The 17,234-nt window shown below is 43.6% G+C and overlaps 1 protein-coding gene across 1 annotated transcript in view; it reads left to right on the forward strand.

The window, feature by feature from the left end:
* The first annotated feature begins 4,638 nt into the window (after positions 1-4,638).
* CAPN6 (calpain 6) overlaps positions 4,639-17,234 on the forward strand; it is a 91,571-nt gene continuing 78,975 nt past the window's right edge. Inside the window, exons 1-2 of the mRNA XM_054996350.1 lie at positions 4,639-4,836; positions 11,917-12,097. Of these exons, the coding sequence (XP_054852325.1) occupies positions 11,927-12,097 (171 nt within the window). The 5' untranslated portion in view covers positions 4,639-4,836; positions 11,917-11,926. The remainder of the gene's footprint in view (positions 4,837-11,916; positions 12,098-17,234) is intronic.

The following is a 17,234-nucleotide window of genomic DNA, read 5'->3' on the forward strand; positions in this document are numbered from 1 at the left end:
ACTACTATAATATATGGACTTTATCCTCAGGCCCTATGCCACCAGCACACCCAGCTATTTATAGGACACCACTGACTTTCTCAGGAAAATACAGTCCATTGACAACCTATCAGATGATACCGTCCTAGCAACCATGGATGTTGAGGCTCTGTACACCAATATCCCACATGTGGATGGACTGCAAGCCATCAGGAATATTATCCCAGACAAAACCACAGCACACCTCACCACTGAACTTTGCCACTTCATACTTACTCACAATTACTTCAAATTTGGTGACAGCTTATATCTACAAGTTAATGGCACAGCCATGGGCACATGCATGGCACCACAATATACTACCATATTCATGGCAGACTTGGAGCAACGCTTCCTCAGCTCCCATCCACTGAAACCACATGACTCTAATCTGAAGAACCGGGTTTGATTCCCCATTCCTCCACCTGAAGCTAGCTTGGGTCTGTCACAGCTTCTAGGAGCTCTCTCAGCCCCACCCACTTCACAGGGAGTTTTGTTGTGGGGATAATAATAACATACTTTGTAAACTGCTCTGAGTGGGTGCTAAGTTATCCTGAAGGGCAGTATATAAATTGAATGTTGTTATCATCATCATCGTCATTACAAGAAGAACAACAACAAAAATGCAAGACTGGTTGTGCAGATCAATACTGCCAGCTTTACTAATGAAGACAAACCATTTGTATAGTTCCTTTCAGCGGTTGATAATTCCACAGAAAAGCCTTGGCAGGCACTTCCAAGCCTGCCTCCCCCCACCCCCGCCAGCTGCTTCTATCATATGCCTTTAAATCCAATTTTGGAGCCCCCCACCGCCATCACAGCTCTACCTATGCCAGGAACGCTCCAGTTTCTAGAAGGAGTGATGTAGTGATGCTGTCATAGGGAGGAGCCAGAGTACAGGCTCCTCCCACAAAAACTAGGGCTTATGGCATAAGAAGGAGCCACTTTGTACCTTGCCATCACATGACAAGGACAGGAAGAGAGAGTCTTATCCACCCTGGTCTCCCTGCTGGCACCTGTCCAGTTGCCAGACGCTCCTCATCTGATATACCTTGCTTGGGCAGGCATAGGGTTGCCACCTCAGAGTTGGGAAATTCCTGAAGGTCTGGGCATGGAGCCTGGGGGTGGTGGGGTTTCAGGAAGGGAGGGACCTCGACAGGGTGTAATGTAATGTATAGAGCCCACCCCCAAAGATGTCATTTTCCAGAAGAACTGATCTTTTTAGTCTTGGGATCCGTTGTAATTCCAGGAGATCTCCAGACGCTACCTTGTAGTTGGCAACCACAGACCCTTTAAATTACCACAAACATTCTCATTGAGATGGAGCTTAGAGTAACAGCAGCTACGAGATTTTCATACCACACTTTTTTTCTGACACCAAAAGTGGCCACCGGCCCCTCCCCGGGGGTTCCAGGGCTTTAGAAATTTTGTTAAATTGACATTTTCATAGCACTATGTTGACCTACCACTAATAACACATGCCGAAGACTCTCTGAATTCTCAGCTTTCATTTTTTGTCTCTAGCCACTTCTGATGTGGAGATATATGAATATATGGAATGGGCTAGAAACTTCCTTTTCTTAAAACTAAAGCTGGGAATTCAGAGAATCTGCTGATTCTCTGTATTGCTACAGCGGTGGGTTGATATAATGTTATGAAAATAACAATTTTTAAAAAGAAAACAAACCAGAAGAGGGGAAAGGAATGTGGGAGGAGGTGTGGTTCAATGATGATGAATCATTGAAAAATGGGTTGGAGGTGGAGGAGAGTGGGCGGGACAAACAAAGCTGAAAGAAACATTACACACAAGGGTAAAATGAAATCGGCTTCCAGAAAAAGATTAGGGTAAAAGTGGTCTCAAAAGAATAAGGAAGAAAACAAGGGAAAAAATGGAGCCCTGGGCAGGGATCTCCAGCTTGGACTGCAGGTAAAGATTTAGGTATGGGTTATGTAGCTGCTCCCCAAAGACTGCCCAATGTGTTCATTTTTGATCTTTTTTAAAAAATCAGGTGTTATATCTATGTAATGTTATAAGCATGCACAAAATTTTCAAAAGGGGTGGCTGTGCTGTGACATCACCAATGATGCTGCCGGCGACAACAGTGCCTTCACTTGGAAATCCTGGTTCTTTAAGGCACATGCAGAACAAAATAAACTGACTCCAGAATTGTAAAATTGCACAGGGAGGACAGACGCGAGGAAGAACCATGCCCCAACTGATTCCAGTGCTTGGGGATCGACTGCTAAGAAAATCAGGAATATGTTGAATGTGCAGAAAAACCCTTAATAAAGAAACAAGATGGTTGGATAGAAACATCATGGTTTTTATTCTTCATCACAAAAAAATGCCAGTAACCTTCCATCATAAGCTTGCATGATTATGCACCTCCACTTAGCTATTGTCAGACTCTAGATGAAAGACTAAAGCAGACAGATCCCTGGTTCATGGAAACAAGACACTGGTTCTTGGTTAAATGACTTTTATTCAGAAATCAGTTCTTTCCATAATCAGATCCAAAGGCTCTTCCTAACAGCAAGGTAAGTCCCTAGGCAGTTCTAGTAGAAAGTTGACCAGAATGACTACGTAGGAAAATTACATCCCCCTTCTACCCTCCGTTCCATCCCCCCTCCCAGTTTCCAAACAACTTGGGGTTGTTTTGATCTGTGTGAGAACAGTATGCATATTTGGGTTATCAAGCTACACAGAGAACAGACATATCACAAGCAGGAAAAGCTTCAAACTGGTAAATACCTGGCCACCTGGGAATGGGTGAGAACTTATTGGAATGTTAGCAACAAGAATACTTCCAGGCATACAAAATGGAATTATCCCTGACAGGCTAAAGCATACACTTGACAGCAAAATTATTGGCATGAATGAATGGGTACAGTCAGACATGACAGCTATAGGTTTGCCAACAATCTCAAGAAAAAAATGCCTTCCCTTTTCATAGAGGCTGAGGGAGCAAGCCTAAGCAGGTCTGCTTAAAAGTAAGCCACATTGCATTCAGTGGTGTTTACTCCCAGGAAAGATCCTTGAGGATTGCAACCTTAATATGTGGAAATGGGCAGTTGAAGCTTTTCTTGGCATCAAGGTGCCACGAAAAGCTTCGAAAGTACCAAAGATCGGAACACAGTCCACAGAATACATTTTATTAGGATCAACCAAATGACATGTCAGACCTGGGTTTTATTTACATTTTAATGTTGTAATTTTCAACTCCAGTGGGCTGCATGATGCTTGTCTCCCCACAAATAAGCTTTTTTTTCTCCCAGCAAGGCTTATAAAAGGAGGAAATGGGAGAATAACTTTGGAGTTTTTATATGGGGGGACAAAACAATGATACACAGGGGTCAAAGGTTATCCTCATGGGCTTCTTCCCAAAGTCAAAGTACGAGGAGGAAATGGGCCTTCTTGTCTCTGAGTCATATAATGACAGTTCTGTGAAGGGTCAGGATGTTTACTGCTTTTCGCAGGCCACCGTAACTGGGAGATGGATATACTATATTTGTTTTAAAATCTTCATTCCATATCTCTGTGAGAAATACGATGTTTCAGTGGAGCAGCCACTGGTGGTCCAGCTGTGTGTGCTTGGAGGGCCTTCTCTCTCAAAAGCTCTGGTGGGGCAACCGGACTGCCCAAGAAACTGGTTTCAGTATATATGACTAAGAAAGAGCCAGAATGTAGGCAACTCCTCGGCAGGTGCAATCCCATCTGGGTTGTACCTCAGATGAAAAGTAGTTCTGGTGGGTTAGGGAGCAAAGCCTTGGAGACTCAGGGAGTTCTCAAGCTGAGGAGGAAATATTGTGTCCTCTCAGTCTGAGATTTTAGTCCTTAAGAAGCTCTGGGAAGCAAGGTAAAGCAGCAGTCCTACGGACAGTTTCCTGAGAGTAAGTCCCATTGAATAACATGGGACTTAAATCTGAGTAGACCTGCTCCATACAAAGTGGAACTTTGGCTCAAGCCTACCCAATTCCCTGTCTGGTGATATCTACTTTTTGCTTTGTGCCAGCTTGAAACTCGATGGCCTCTTCTGTTGCTGCCTGCCCTCCACTGTTTCCGAGATGAGAACAGAATCACACTTGTGTATGTAAAACCTTTCTGTCCTCATAATGAGGATCCCAGCCCTCTTCCCTCCATACTATTGCAAGTTGATGCAGGTTCTTCTCTGCTTGCCGAATTCCAAACCCGCTGATTCTGTAACAGCCTGCATGTGTTTCTGAAGCAAACATCAGTCATAATTAATTCCTGAAGGATGGTGTTTATATTACCAGGTTTCATCTCACAGTGCAAAAGAACAGCATAAAAAGAAAGGGAATACAGGCCAGTACTTTTTAAAAAAATCAAGAGAAAGGCTAAAGTTAGAGCCCTTTGCTAATAAGTCAGTTCCACTTGTGATGCAGTACCAATCCCAGCCCTGTTTATCAGAAAGGAATTCCAAAAATCCCCCAAACAAGTCCTCCTTTCTAGTATCTCCTTAGTTATTTATTTTTAAACAACAGGATGTTGGCAGTAAAGCTCTTTGTCAGATGTTCTCCAGGATTCAACCAAAGAAAGCTCTGGGCTCCTTCCAGCTGTGGTTTTCTTGTCCCGTGAGACTCATAATGAAATTATTACAAGCTGAATTTTAGAGAGAGAGAAAAGCAAAGTTATTATAAACCTCCCCTTGGATGACTTGGATTTTGGTACAGTCCAAAGAGTTTGCAGGTTAATAAGCTGGACGTGCTTTGTTTGCAGTATTGATTTGGGACTTTGTGTGTGTGTGCTTGCCTGACAACTCAGTCAGCAAGTCCCCAAGAGGAATCAGCATAATCCAGGTAAGAGCTTGGTGTAAATATACAAGGACTGCTTTTGCAGGATTCATTTATTTGTATTTCCCCATCCAAAATATGGTGGTTAATGGTTATGGGATGATGCATGAAGCCAGCTATTGCTGGTAGCGGCAAAAGCGATTAAGTGGGAGCATGCAAGATTTTAAGGATTAGGTGCTGTGCAAAGCCACACTCTGTGCACTGGGAGTTAAACACATTTCCAGCAACACCAGTATCACGTGGGCATTTGTTCTGGGCAAAGTTTAACTTTATGTCAAATCCATTCAGTTCTGCTGGCTGCATTAGAAACTGTCACAGGTGGGAGGGTGGGATGCTCTTTTGGAAATCTGGCGGTTGCTTCCTGCTTCACAGATGTTGAAATATCCTACATTTACAGCTGTCTAAAAATATCTCTTGCCATATGTATGTGTTCATTGCCTGCTTTTCTTATATCCTCTATTAACAATGCACAGACAATTTGACATGATGACAACTTTGCCCAGCTTATGACTTCCCAGTCCCACATGCAACCAATAACCACGGAGTTTAGGTGGGTAGCCATGTTAGTCTGCAGTAGAAGAGCAAAGTTCGTGTCCAGTAGCATCTTAAAGACCAACTAGATTTCCAAGGTATGAGCTTTCAAGAGTCAAAGCTTTCTTCGTCAGATACAGCAGCTGTATAGTGAGCATTGCCAATACTTGACAGGGCATTGCCAGCCTTTTTCAGCAGGCAGGGCTGCCGTGTCCCTGGGGGCTGCAAAGTAATAAGTGGTTTTTCTCACAAAGACAGAGAAGCGTATAGAACCCTGCTACCAAATGTAAGTTGAATAAACCTCTTTTTGTAATTTCAAAGTTCTTACTTATAACAACTATCTTCAGCTAAATGAGACCTTCCCTGGATTATTCCATGCTGTTGGAATTAGACTGCTATGCTCATAGTCATAGTAGCTAAAGGGGGAATGAAAAAAAAAACATAATGAGGGTGAGACACAGTGTGGTGTAGAGGACAGAGTGTCAGACTGTAGCAAGCCTCAAGGAAAATGTTTTATATTATATTGATTATTAACTAATAAGTGTTATAATATTGTTCTGATTAACTAACATTTAGAAAGATTAAATAAAATCCTTCTTCAGAGTAAAATATAGCTGTTGGAACAGGAAACCTGTAGCTCGAGAAAAGAGGAAGTTACAGCATTGTATATCTCAGAATAGACTGCTTGAAAGATAAAACTGATGATTTGAAAGAATTTCAATGCTGCACTAAGAAAAGTCATGTCTGGGTCAATTGATTCTGATGATGAGGCTAAAATATTGTAAACTTGTAATCAACTATGTACCACATGCTATGTGATGTAAGCAAGCTTGACTATTTCAGCATCTGAACTCTCTCTATTCGGGGCTCAGAGATTTTGAAGTGATATGATATCACATCTGAGCCAGCCGGCTTAATAAATTTTCCTTCTTGAGATTCTGTTTGGTTTCAAGTCCTTGGGCAAATCCCTAGTCCTGCTACATAATTGGGGGCTCATCCGGGTTTTGAGGGGACTTTTGAGGTCCCTCTTGACTTCCAGTCTGGTACTTCGCTGATTCCGGATAGAGGTGAAGCTGTGGGCGCCTCCTGAGTGTTTTCAGGAACAGATTCTACTTTCTCAGGAGTCAGAGGTGCCTCCTGGAACGTCAACAACCGGCTAACAGATCAAGAACGAAAGGACCAGGGAAGTCCCGGGACAAGTAAGTATGGAGTAATTTGGGTTACCGTTTCCTTTTGAAACGAAGAGGGGCTTGATCACCCCCTAGCACAGCCCAAGTAAGTGAGTCAGAGGGACTCAACTGAACCCGCTGGTGCTTGTAGGAACTGGGATGGAAACTTGTCATGTGAATGACATGAATGGAACGCCTAGGGCAATTGGTGTGTGAATCTCCGAGACGCATTTCCTGGTGGGCGACTTCGTCAGGTCGTCAAAGATGAGAAGCGAGTGTGTAGGGCCTCCTGAGAAGCAGACCCCTTACTGCTTTCTCACTGTTATTAATCCCTAGACTGTCTTGTCTTGTCTGGGCTCTGTGTTGATAATGGGTGGTTCATGCTCATCCCCAGAAAATACCCCCCTGGAATTGATGTTGAAACATTTCCAGGAGGTGTATAGAGGATGGGTCCAGTCAGGGGAGAATCCAACCCATGAGCTGTTGGAAATTTTCTGTACTTTAGAGTGGCCTACATTTGATTTAGGCTGGCCAAAGGAAGGGACTTTTGACGAAACAACTGTCCTAGATGTTTATCACTTTACTCTTAAGTAACATGATGATCAGATTATATATGCACAGTCATGGTTTGATACTTGTTTGAATCCCCCTCCCTGGGTAAAGAACTGGCCGGGGTACCGGGCTAGGAAGAAGGAGGTGCAGCTTATGGCCCTAGGGAAAGGAAGGAGGATGAATCCACAGTCAAGAAGGCGACCACCAAAGGGAGGCATCTATCCGGTGGTGCCAGTAAAGCGAGATACTGCCTGCCCCACTGCCCCTCTAGAAGCTAGGCTCCAGCCAAAGTCTAAGCCTGTTCAACAAACCCAAGAAGAAGAGGTGCCCCCATCACCATATGCTCCCTCACTGCCTAGAGGAGGAGAGAGAGTGGAAGGGCCTGTAGAAGAGCAAGTAGGGGGAGCTGGGGGTGGACCAAGAAACCCCTCCAATGCTACCCCTGCCAAAACCAAATCTTAGACATGGAAAGAAGATGCAGAGGCAGAAGATGAGTATAAAGATATTCCAGAGCTAGAAAAAGAAGGGGAAGAGAGCAATGTCTATCCCTTGAAGGAAACTAAAGCCTGTCCCCTAAGAGAGACTATGGACCCTTGCTCTGGGACCTCGCACTTAATATATATACCATTTACAACTACTGATCTGTACAATTGGAAGACTCAAACACCTCCATTCTCAGATCAGCCAGAACCGGTGACTACTTTGTTTCAGTCCATAATTAATAGCCATAAACCAACTTGGCAGGACTGTAACCAGCTCCTGATCACGTTCTTCAGTACAAAGGAACACAAACGTATTATACAAGGAGCTAGGAAATACCTAGCAAAGCTAGTGAAAGAAGGGGAGGATGCAGAAACAAAAGGTGAAAGAGGCATTTCCTATGGCAGATCCGAACTGGGATGCCAATGAAGAGGGAGGCATGGCTAAACTAACCGGGTACCAGCAGGCCCTGATGCAAGGGATAAAGGCTGCAGGAAAAAGGGCAACTGATATGAGTTTAATTCAAGAGTGTCAACAAGGACCAAATGAGCCTCCTGGTGCTATCCTAGAAAGGGTCTACCAGACCTACCGTCAATACACGCCCTATGTCCCAGAAGCAGAAGAAAATAGGAGAATGGTTTTGAACACTTTTGTCACCCAAGCAGCAGGGGACATTAGAAGGAAAATACAGAAGCAAGAAGGGTTCCTGGGAATAAATATAGAGCAGCTGCTTGAAATTGCCCATAAAGTTTTTTCTAATCGTGAACAGGAAGCACAAAGAGAGACTGATAGGAAATTGAAAAAGAAGGCAGAATTGCTGGCTGTAGCACTGGCCCAGCAGCCCCAACAGGGACAGTACCCCCCTGGAAGGGGACGTATGGGGGGGTACCCTGAGAGAGAGAAGAGGAGGCAGGCAGCCCCTAGATTTTGAAACATGTGTGTGGTGTTTTAAAAGAGGGCATTGGAAAGATGAGTGCAAAGAGAGGCTACAGAGTATCAGGGGACGTGGAAGAAAATGAAATGATAGAAGAAGCAAAAGATGGGACCCCCAGAGCCGAGGAGAAGTCCAAGATGGAATATATAAAAGATGAGGACCAGCTATGGAAGCAGCATTGAGAGAGGACAAATATGGATGGCAAATATACTCTGAATGGGACGAAGAGTGGGAGGCATAGGCCAGACTGAGCACCTTCAATCTTGGCCCCCAGGAGCCCATGGTTAAAATTTGCATGAGGAGCCAAAATATTTCTTTCTTAGTGGACACTGGAGCTGAACGTTCAGTAATAACTCAGCCAGTAGTCCCAGTGACAGATAAAACAATCATTGTAAGGGGATTTGTTATGAGGCTACCCAGAAGTTGCTAAAGGTGCTATACAAAACTGGCTACAAAGTGTCACAGAAGAAAGCACAGCTCTGTCAGCCCCAAGTAAAATATTTGGGATTTGATATATCAGAAGGAATCAGGTCCCTGGGCCATGAATGCAAGGAAGCAGTCTGCTCCATTCCAGAGCCCTCCTCCAGGAGGCGAGTGCGAGAATTTCTGGGGTCTGCAGGGTATTGCCAAATTTGGATTCCCAACTTTGCAGAAACAGCAAAGCCCCTTTATAAAGCTACAAAGGGGGGAGAACGGGATCTTTTTTCTGTGGGGAAAAGAGCAAGAAGCAAGCATTCCAGACTCTTAAAGGACAGTTGCTGGAAGCCCCTGCCCTGAGTCTGCCAGACCTTATGAAGCCTTTTTGCTTGTCTGTGCATGAGAGGAATGGCACAGCAGCTCGAGTATTAACCCAGCGCCTAGGAAATTAGGAAAGGCCAGTAGCATACCTGTCTAAGCAGTTAGATGCTGTAGCAAAAGGCTGGCCAGCTTGTCTCCGTGCTGTAGCAGCCACAGCAGAGCTAGTCAAAGATTCGCAGAAGCTGACTTTGGGACAGAAGGTCTGTGTTAAAGTCCCACATTCTGTGCTCGCCCTGATGGATTACAGGGAAGAGATTCCTTCCCCACATGTATGCGTGACCACGTATCAGGGATTGCTGAAAACCCACAAGTGAAGCTAACTGTAATTAGTGCTCTCAACTCAGCATCCTTACTGCCAGTAGATGAGGAGAGCCCAACCCTTGATTGTCTCCGAACCATCGATGAAGTTTACTCTAGCCGAAAGGACCTGACTGATGTCCCCATGCCAAACCCAGACATTATTTTACTGACGGCAGCAGCTTTGTCGAAAATGGGGTTAAAAAGGCAGGGTATGCAGTAGTAACTTAGACAAAAAATATAGAAGCTAAACCCTTGCCACCCAATACCTCTGCTCAGAAAGCTGAACTTACTGCTTTAACCAGAGCTCTTCAATTAGCAAAAGGATTAAAAGGTTAACATTTGGACAGATTCTAAATATGCATTTCTTACTTTGCATGCTCATGGAGCTTTATATAAAGAGAAAGGTCTCATCACTGCTTCACGAAAACGAATTAAAAATGGACCTGAGATTTTGCAATTGCTCCAAGCCTTTAAAAAGTAACTGTCATGCATTGCAGCGGCCAGAGAAGAATTTTTGCAGCCATCCCATTTTCAGTGTCCTTTTCCAAGTCCAGATGTCTGATTGGACTCCAAAGTATTCCCATGAGGAGGAGGACTAGGCTAGTCCTCAGAATACCCAGAGACATGATGGCTGGCTTCAGTTTCCAGATGGAAGACTCTTTGGGCCAGAATCAATTGCTCATGCAGTAGTAAAAGCTGCCCATGGAGCCACTCATTATGGAAAGTCAGCACTAGCAGAGTTACTAAACAAGGACTTGTACATTGCTAAACTACATGGACTGTGTGCAGCTGTTTCCAGAAGTTGTGTCGTGTATGCCAGAAACAACCCCCGACAAGGACCAGGTCCACCTCCTGGGTTCCAACCCCCGGGGTCTCTGCCATTTCAGTCACTAGTTGTAGATTTTACTGAATTGCCATGGTACCAAGTATTCTGATACTTGTTAGTGTTTGTTGACTCATATTCTGGGTGAGTAGAAGCGTTTCCTTGTAAAACTGAAAAGGCCTTTTTCGGTAGGCTGAGATCCAGAGGGTAGCTTCTTCAATCAGAGACGGAGGGGATCGTCTGGACAGATCTCTGAAACTCAAGGCATGGCAGCAGGTTTAATATTAGTCCAATGAACTCAAACTGCAATGCCTTTTACCTTCACAGCAGTGGGAGCTGCTAACAGGACAGTGTATGGGCCCTTCTATTTAGGTCCTAGCAGAATTACTTGCCAGTCCTTTACCCAAATCTCATCTTTTGGCTGAAACTTATGGACTGGATTAAACACTGGCAAAGGCTATTGTTCTCCTACATACTTTTGAATTTTCTGCAAAGTCTTGCCCAGGGCCACAACTTGTTCCCTGAGTCTCAGATCTCCCAACTGACCTCCTCAGGCAGGCCGTGCCAAAGGGCAGGGGCCACCACAGAGAATATACATGTACGGGCAGCTGTTGGTTTCACCTACATGCAGGGTGGCGCCTGCAGGAGACCCTGTTCAGATAAATGAAATTGCCGTGGAGAGAGGCGGTCCCATAGGTATGCCGGACCGAGGCCGTGAGGAACCTTGTATGTGATAGCTAATACCTTGAACTGAGCACAGTAACTATAACATAGGCTAATAAAGTAGCATAGGCTGAGAAAGAGAGGGAGAGAGAGAGAGAGATTGACGGGTTCTGGGGCACCCAGCAAGCTTCGTGGCAGGTGGGAGATTTGCACTCAGGTCTCCCTGGGCCCTAGTCTAACATTCTAACCCCTGCACTCATTATCAAAATACAACAAATGTTTATTTAATGCTGGTTTTATTGTTGGATTATTCCTAGTCTTTTAATTGACTTTATATTTGTGTATGTTATGTTGTGATCTTTATTTGTTTTAATATTTATTGACGGAAGCAGACTTGAGACCCCAGTCTAAGAGAGAGTGGATAATTTCTTTTTTTAATTATTATTTTTCCCCAAAGAATTGTTCTAATACAAAATTACAAAGGCAGAATTAGTGTCATAAATTCCACACATTATTATAAAAAAGGAGATGAATGTCTTTCAGAAGCATAAATAGAAAAGTAAATACTTAGCATAGAGAAGCATAAATAGAAAAGTAAACAGCTAGTAACTACAGTTAGTGTATTTAATTATTAAAACATTATGAGATTATTTTAAAAATACCATAGAAAACAATAAAACTGGAACATTTCATGTATTACTGTAACAGAGCAACAGGATTTCTTTCATACTATAGTGCTTAAATATATAAAATTCTTGCTCTGAATTAGTTTCTTGCTCTTGTATCAAACTGACTGGGAAGTAAATGAATTATTCAAATCTCTTTCTCCTGCTCAGCCAGAGCAGCATGTCTTCTTCATTCTCTGCAAAACCCTTCAAAGATCAAACGTATTGGGAACTTAAGAGACAATGCATTGACCAAAAGAAGCTCTTTGAAGACCCTGAATTTCCAGCTTCCGATGCATCTCTTTTCTACAGTGGCCCTCCACCCAGGAAAGTGGAATGGAAACGCCCAAAGGTACAGATGATCCTTGGGGTAGATAAATCTTGACTTCTCGTTCTGTAATCTAGGTTTGCTCTTCATTTTCAAGAAGGAGTAAGATAGGCAGGGCTGGAGTCAAGCCAGATATGATGAAGGCTGGACTCCTAAATAGGGTGTATGTTTGGAATATGTGAAGCATCACTAAAGAAGAAGGTGCCTTCATGAGCACTCAGAGAGCTTTTCACTGTCCACTGGCATATTCCATCTGCAGAGGAAGTGGTAGCCCAACATGGTGGGCAGTGGCATCGGCTCTACTTTGGTGTCCCTTCTGTTTTGTATTGAATCCACAGCTTGGTCCACCAAGAGTGCCAGATGTCACCACTGCAGAGCAGAGAGCAGTTGAGAAGAGTGGGGGAGAATGCCAGCGTAATCCATGCCTCTCCTTCACTTTCTTTGCCATGGACAAGACACAACAGTGATCTTAGGCCTCGAGTTTTGTATTACATATTATTTATTTAATTATTTATTTGTTTGTTTATATTTTCTATTTATATTCCGCCCTCCCCGCACGAACAGGTGTCTGGAGGCATCTGGAATTCTTCTCATCCATATTTCTCATGGACTTTGGAATTCCAAATTACCTGGTCTTGTTTCTAAAATGGAACTACGGTCGCCAGGCTTTCACTTGGAAACCCCAGGAGCATTTAGGGGCGGAGTGCAACACAGTGATGTCACTTATGGGTGATGTTGCCATTTTTTGCAACACTCTAGAAATTCCTCAGATCTCTATAGTAAAGACCATAGAGATTGGGGGAATTTCTAGAGTGTTCCTCAACAAGGTGACATTGCTCCCACTCTGTTTCCCCTTGCCTCTCCATTGAGTTATCACAGATTACATGAGGAGTTTGGCCACTATCAGCAGGCAGCTGGCAATGCTAAATGAAAGCAGTGGGCTTTGTTTCCAAATTTTATGCAGAATGCTGTGTGTGTACAGTTTCTGCAGCTTTCATTTCAGTTTAATTGCTTTTTCCTTCTTTCACATTACCAATGCATATACTATAATAAAACATTGCAAAAATATAGATGTGATTATATGTGCATCTTTTTCTGTAATGTTTTGTCATTGTGCAGAGGCATAAGTGTGCATCCGTGAAACTGACAGCAGACCTTGGGTCAGAAACTAGGCATGCCTACTAGTTACAACCTTTTCCCCCCAAGAGTGAAAACATGACATAGCATTAGAGATTGAGGTGCAGAGGCTGGAAAATTACCTTGGGCCTGCTTGTGCTTCCCAGTTGAAAGAGAAGGTTGACTGCAGGAGGAATTGAAGCAGCCTCATCTCACAAGAAGGAAGTAACAATGCGCAAACGTGTTTCAGGGGATTTGCGGTTTTCTGTCTTGGTTTTCTTCTCTAATTTTTCAGCCTAAATGAGAAGCAGGATATGAATTTTTTTAAATGGCTGCATGGGTTGAAATGTAGAGTTTTGCAAATTATTCTCTGCAAAAGGACTATAACGAAGCCGAGAAAGCAGAGGCACCCTTTGGGATGTGGAAAGCAAAAAGCCTTATGAGCAGTTTTATACACAAGCCAGAGGCATGAAGGGAGTGACTCTCATGTGCCTCTTCTGTGTCTGTTCTTGTTATGGTGATGTGTACAAAACAAATCCAAGCCGAGAGACTCTTAGCAAGACACTTTCTTTTGCAACTTGACCTTCAATACACCCAAAGAGGGAGGATTTGGACTATGCTGAATCTACCCCCTCCCCCCCAGCTTTACTAAAAATGTTGTCCATTTCTTTGGAACTGGATCTGGTGCTCCTGTAAGGAAAGGAACTGCTGTGTGGAGGTAGTATGTGCAGTGGGAGAACTGGCATCAGATGATCCCCGCTCTGCCACAAGGTGACTTTGGTCCAGTCTGTCTCTCGCAGCCTAAAGGAACTCACTGGGTGGCTGTGAGGATAAAACAGAATGGGGTGATGACGGCAACCTGGATTCCTTACAGAAAGGGTGGGACAAAATAGGGCATAAAGGCAAGGTGTGTTCTGGAGGTGAAATGAAATTGTGCAAAATTGTAAGGTTCCTGGCAAGATTTCTAAGATTTCTGAATTCAGCTTTTCGAGTTCTAAATGCTTCCTGATAATTATTTTTGAAATTTTATTTTGGGTGATGCTTTTAACTAATTATTGATGAACTTTAAAGCAAAAACTTAACTTCAGCCCACTAAATTCAATAACTTTACCTCTCCCCTCCCCCATCTTGAAGCCTATAATTGGGAATGATTTAAGAAATCTAATTTGCTTGCATTTATTTATTTTTCTCTCTCGTGGGGAAAAGAAGCAGGTTGGAACAGTGTTCTCCCTCCCCTCCTACATTATCTCACAACAACAGCCCTGTGAGGTAGGTTAGGGTGAGATAATGGGATTGGCCCAAAGTCACCCAGTGAGCTTCATAGCAGGGTGAGGATTTAAAAGTGCATCTCCCAGGTTCTAGTCTGACCCTATCCACCACACCCACTTTCAAGAATTTGGAGAATATATATTTGAATTTTTGCAAACAAATGGAAGCAACAAGAAGCTGAGAATCAGTGCTACCATAAGCATAGTTACATTCTTCTTAGTTGAAGTCAATAGGCTTGTTTAGGATTCAAGGTTCTTCTGTAACCCACTTATTCTGAAATCGGTAAAGGTGCCAATTTTGGGGAAATGGGACTAACAGCATTATGTGAGACTGGGTCTCTGCTTAAGGTCATCTGGCAAATTTCATAGCAAGGTGGTGATTTGAGCTTGGGTCCCCTACACACTAAATATTCTATAATTTAATTTCTGTATACATTTCTTTAACTATGCGCACAAATTTCTCCCCCTTCCATTTATATTGCCTCTTATATTTTACTGTTACGTTATTGATGCTGTCACTGAACTTGGGTGAAAATTCTTTCCCACTGATGTTGGCAAAAGGAAATGGTCAGTTCTGAGTCAGGCTGTTGACTCTGATCTTTTCCAGAAGAGGCCGGAGGAAGACTTGCCAGGGATGCTTTAGGCTGATCCTGCACTGGGCAGGGGGTTGGACTAGATGGTCTCTGTATGGCCCCTTCCAACTCTGTTATTCTGTGATCTTGTTTTCACATTAACTGCTTCATTACATATAACAATAAAATGAAATCGGTGGTACTTTTAGCAGGAATTTTCCACCTATTTATTTCACCTTGATGTGTATACTACTAAACAGGTCCAATTGTCTTATCTTGGGGTGAATTTTTTTTAGTGCAGTGCAGCTGAAGAAACCACACCCAAGCTATGAGATTAAAAAGGAGACCATCTGTCCAAAGTGGTGACAAATTTTTGGAAATGTAAAATACAAGGCACATGTTTTCCACTCTTGCGATCCTAGAAGCCAACATTTGACCTCAAATACTGCATAGTGCTGGGGCTGGAGTATGTGTGAGAGTGCGGGGGGGGGGGGGGGAGAGACAGGGGGAGCCCTTTACCAGAGTCCTGGAATGGTAACATTCACTATAAACTCCTTTTGGTCCCAGACATATGATGCTCATTGGGTGACTGACCCAGTCTTGACAAAAGAACATTAAAGATAATTAAGAACCGGGGGCCGGGGGGGGGAAGGCACAGAGAAACTGTTTTTTTTAATTCAGATAAAGAGCATTTAGCTGAAACAATCCACCTGGGGTAGACTGTGGCTGCCCATTCTCCTGCAACTCTGGGCTGATCGAGTGGAGTGCAAGTGGACAGGGAGGAATACACGAGTCTGTTCACTTGCCATTCAAGTGTAATTCCTTGCTTGTAGCTTGGCCCTCTGGTGCAGGATCAGCAGTTTTGCTGCCTATAGCAGCCTCACTATGTTCTGCTACGGTGTCCGTAATAGTGTTGTTATGGAGAAGGGAATTTCTTTTTCTGAAATCCACTTCCTTAGATAAGTGATAGATATCGATTTTGAGAACTGTGATTCTCGGAAGCTTATGCTACAATAAAGTTGGTTAGTCTTAAAGGTGCTACTGGACTCTTTTTGATTTTGCTACCTACAGACTAACACGGCTAACTCCTCTGCATCTATGATTTCTCTTATTCTCTCTTAAGAGAGGGATTTCTCTTTCATTTCTCTTTGATTTTTGTTTGAAGATTTTTTTTTTAACTTCAGGTCTTGTAGTTGCTTTATGTTGCACACAACAAGGTAGTGGTATAGCAGGAGGGTGGAAAGGTTCTGGAAAACACTGCCTGCCTCTGAGGAGCTACAGAGTGAAATTCTGAAATTTTGCTGAACCCCGCTTCCTGCTGTTCCTGTCTTCGAATTTCTGTTTGATCAAAATGGAATTGATTAGGAGCTCATTTCAAATTCCTAAAAGGGGAGGGGGTGGTTTGTCAGATTTCAGGCAGGAATTGGGTAAAAGAGAAGCAAGAGAATTCCTTGTAATAATCCTATCTGAAAATAGCACAAATAGTTTAAAGACACCATGTGTTTATTCTGTGCTCTCACATCCAAAGAGAACTAAACCTTTAGGATGAATCCATGGACTGCTTAGGGAAAGGGGGCACTGTAGGCACATGGGACAACGTAAAAAGGGCTTTTGCTTTGCAGTGGGCACTGGGATGTATATGGATACCTGTTTTTCCATAATGAAGAGCTAGCCTTCAAATAACTGGAAAGAATTCAAGAATCTTATTTATTTTGATCTCGAGGAGGCTCCCACTCAATGTTTGGAGAGGCCAGCAGGCCTCTGGTCAGGAACGTGATCAGGAATCTGGGAGGAGTGATTTCCCACCTTTGGGTTTGCCCACACTCCATGTTCTAATCGGGACCATTGACCTCAGCAAAGGGATCTACTCTTATTCTCCTGGTTGACCTGCTCATTCAGTCAGCATAGGGCTCATTTAGACCCTTTCATCTTCTGCTGCCCAACAGCTCCAGGCAGACCCGGCAGCTTGGATGATGGTCTGGTTGGCAAGGCTGCTTACAAACACTGTGGGCTCCCAGGCAAAGGTTCTCTGTGGTGGTTCCCCCTCTAGCCCCCATTTGTTCCTACATGCACCGATCTGCTTGTTCAGAAGTTCTAGGTTTGCCAACCTCCAGGTGGTAGCTGGAGATCTCCTGGAATTATAACTGATCAGGCCATAGAGATCAGATTCCCTAGAAAAAATGGCTTCTTTGGAGGGTGGGCTCT

The sequence above is a fragment of the Eublepharis macularius genome, chromosome 13 (assembly GCF_028583425.1).
Source record: "Eublepharis macularius isolate TG4126 chromosome 13, MPM_Emac_v1.0, whole genome shotgun sequence".
Classification (NCBI taxonomy): Eukaryota; Metazoa; Chordata; class Lepidosauria; order Squamata; family Eublepharidae; genus Eublepharis; species Eublepharis macularius.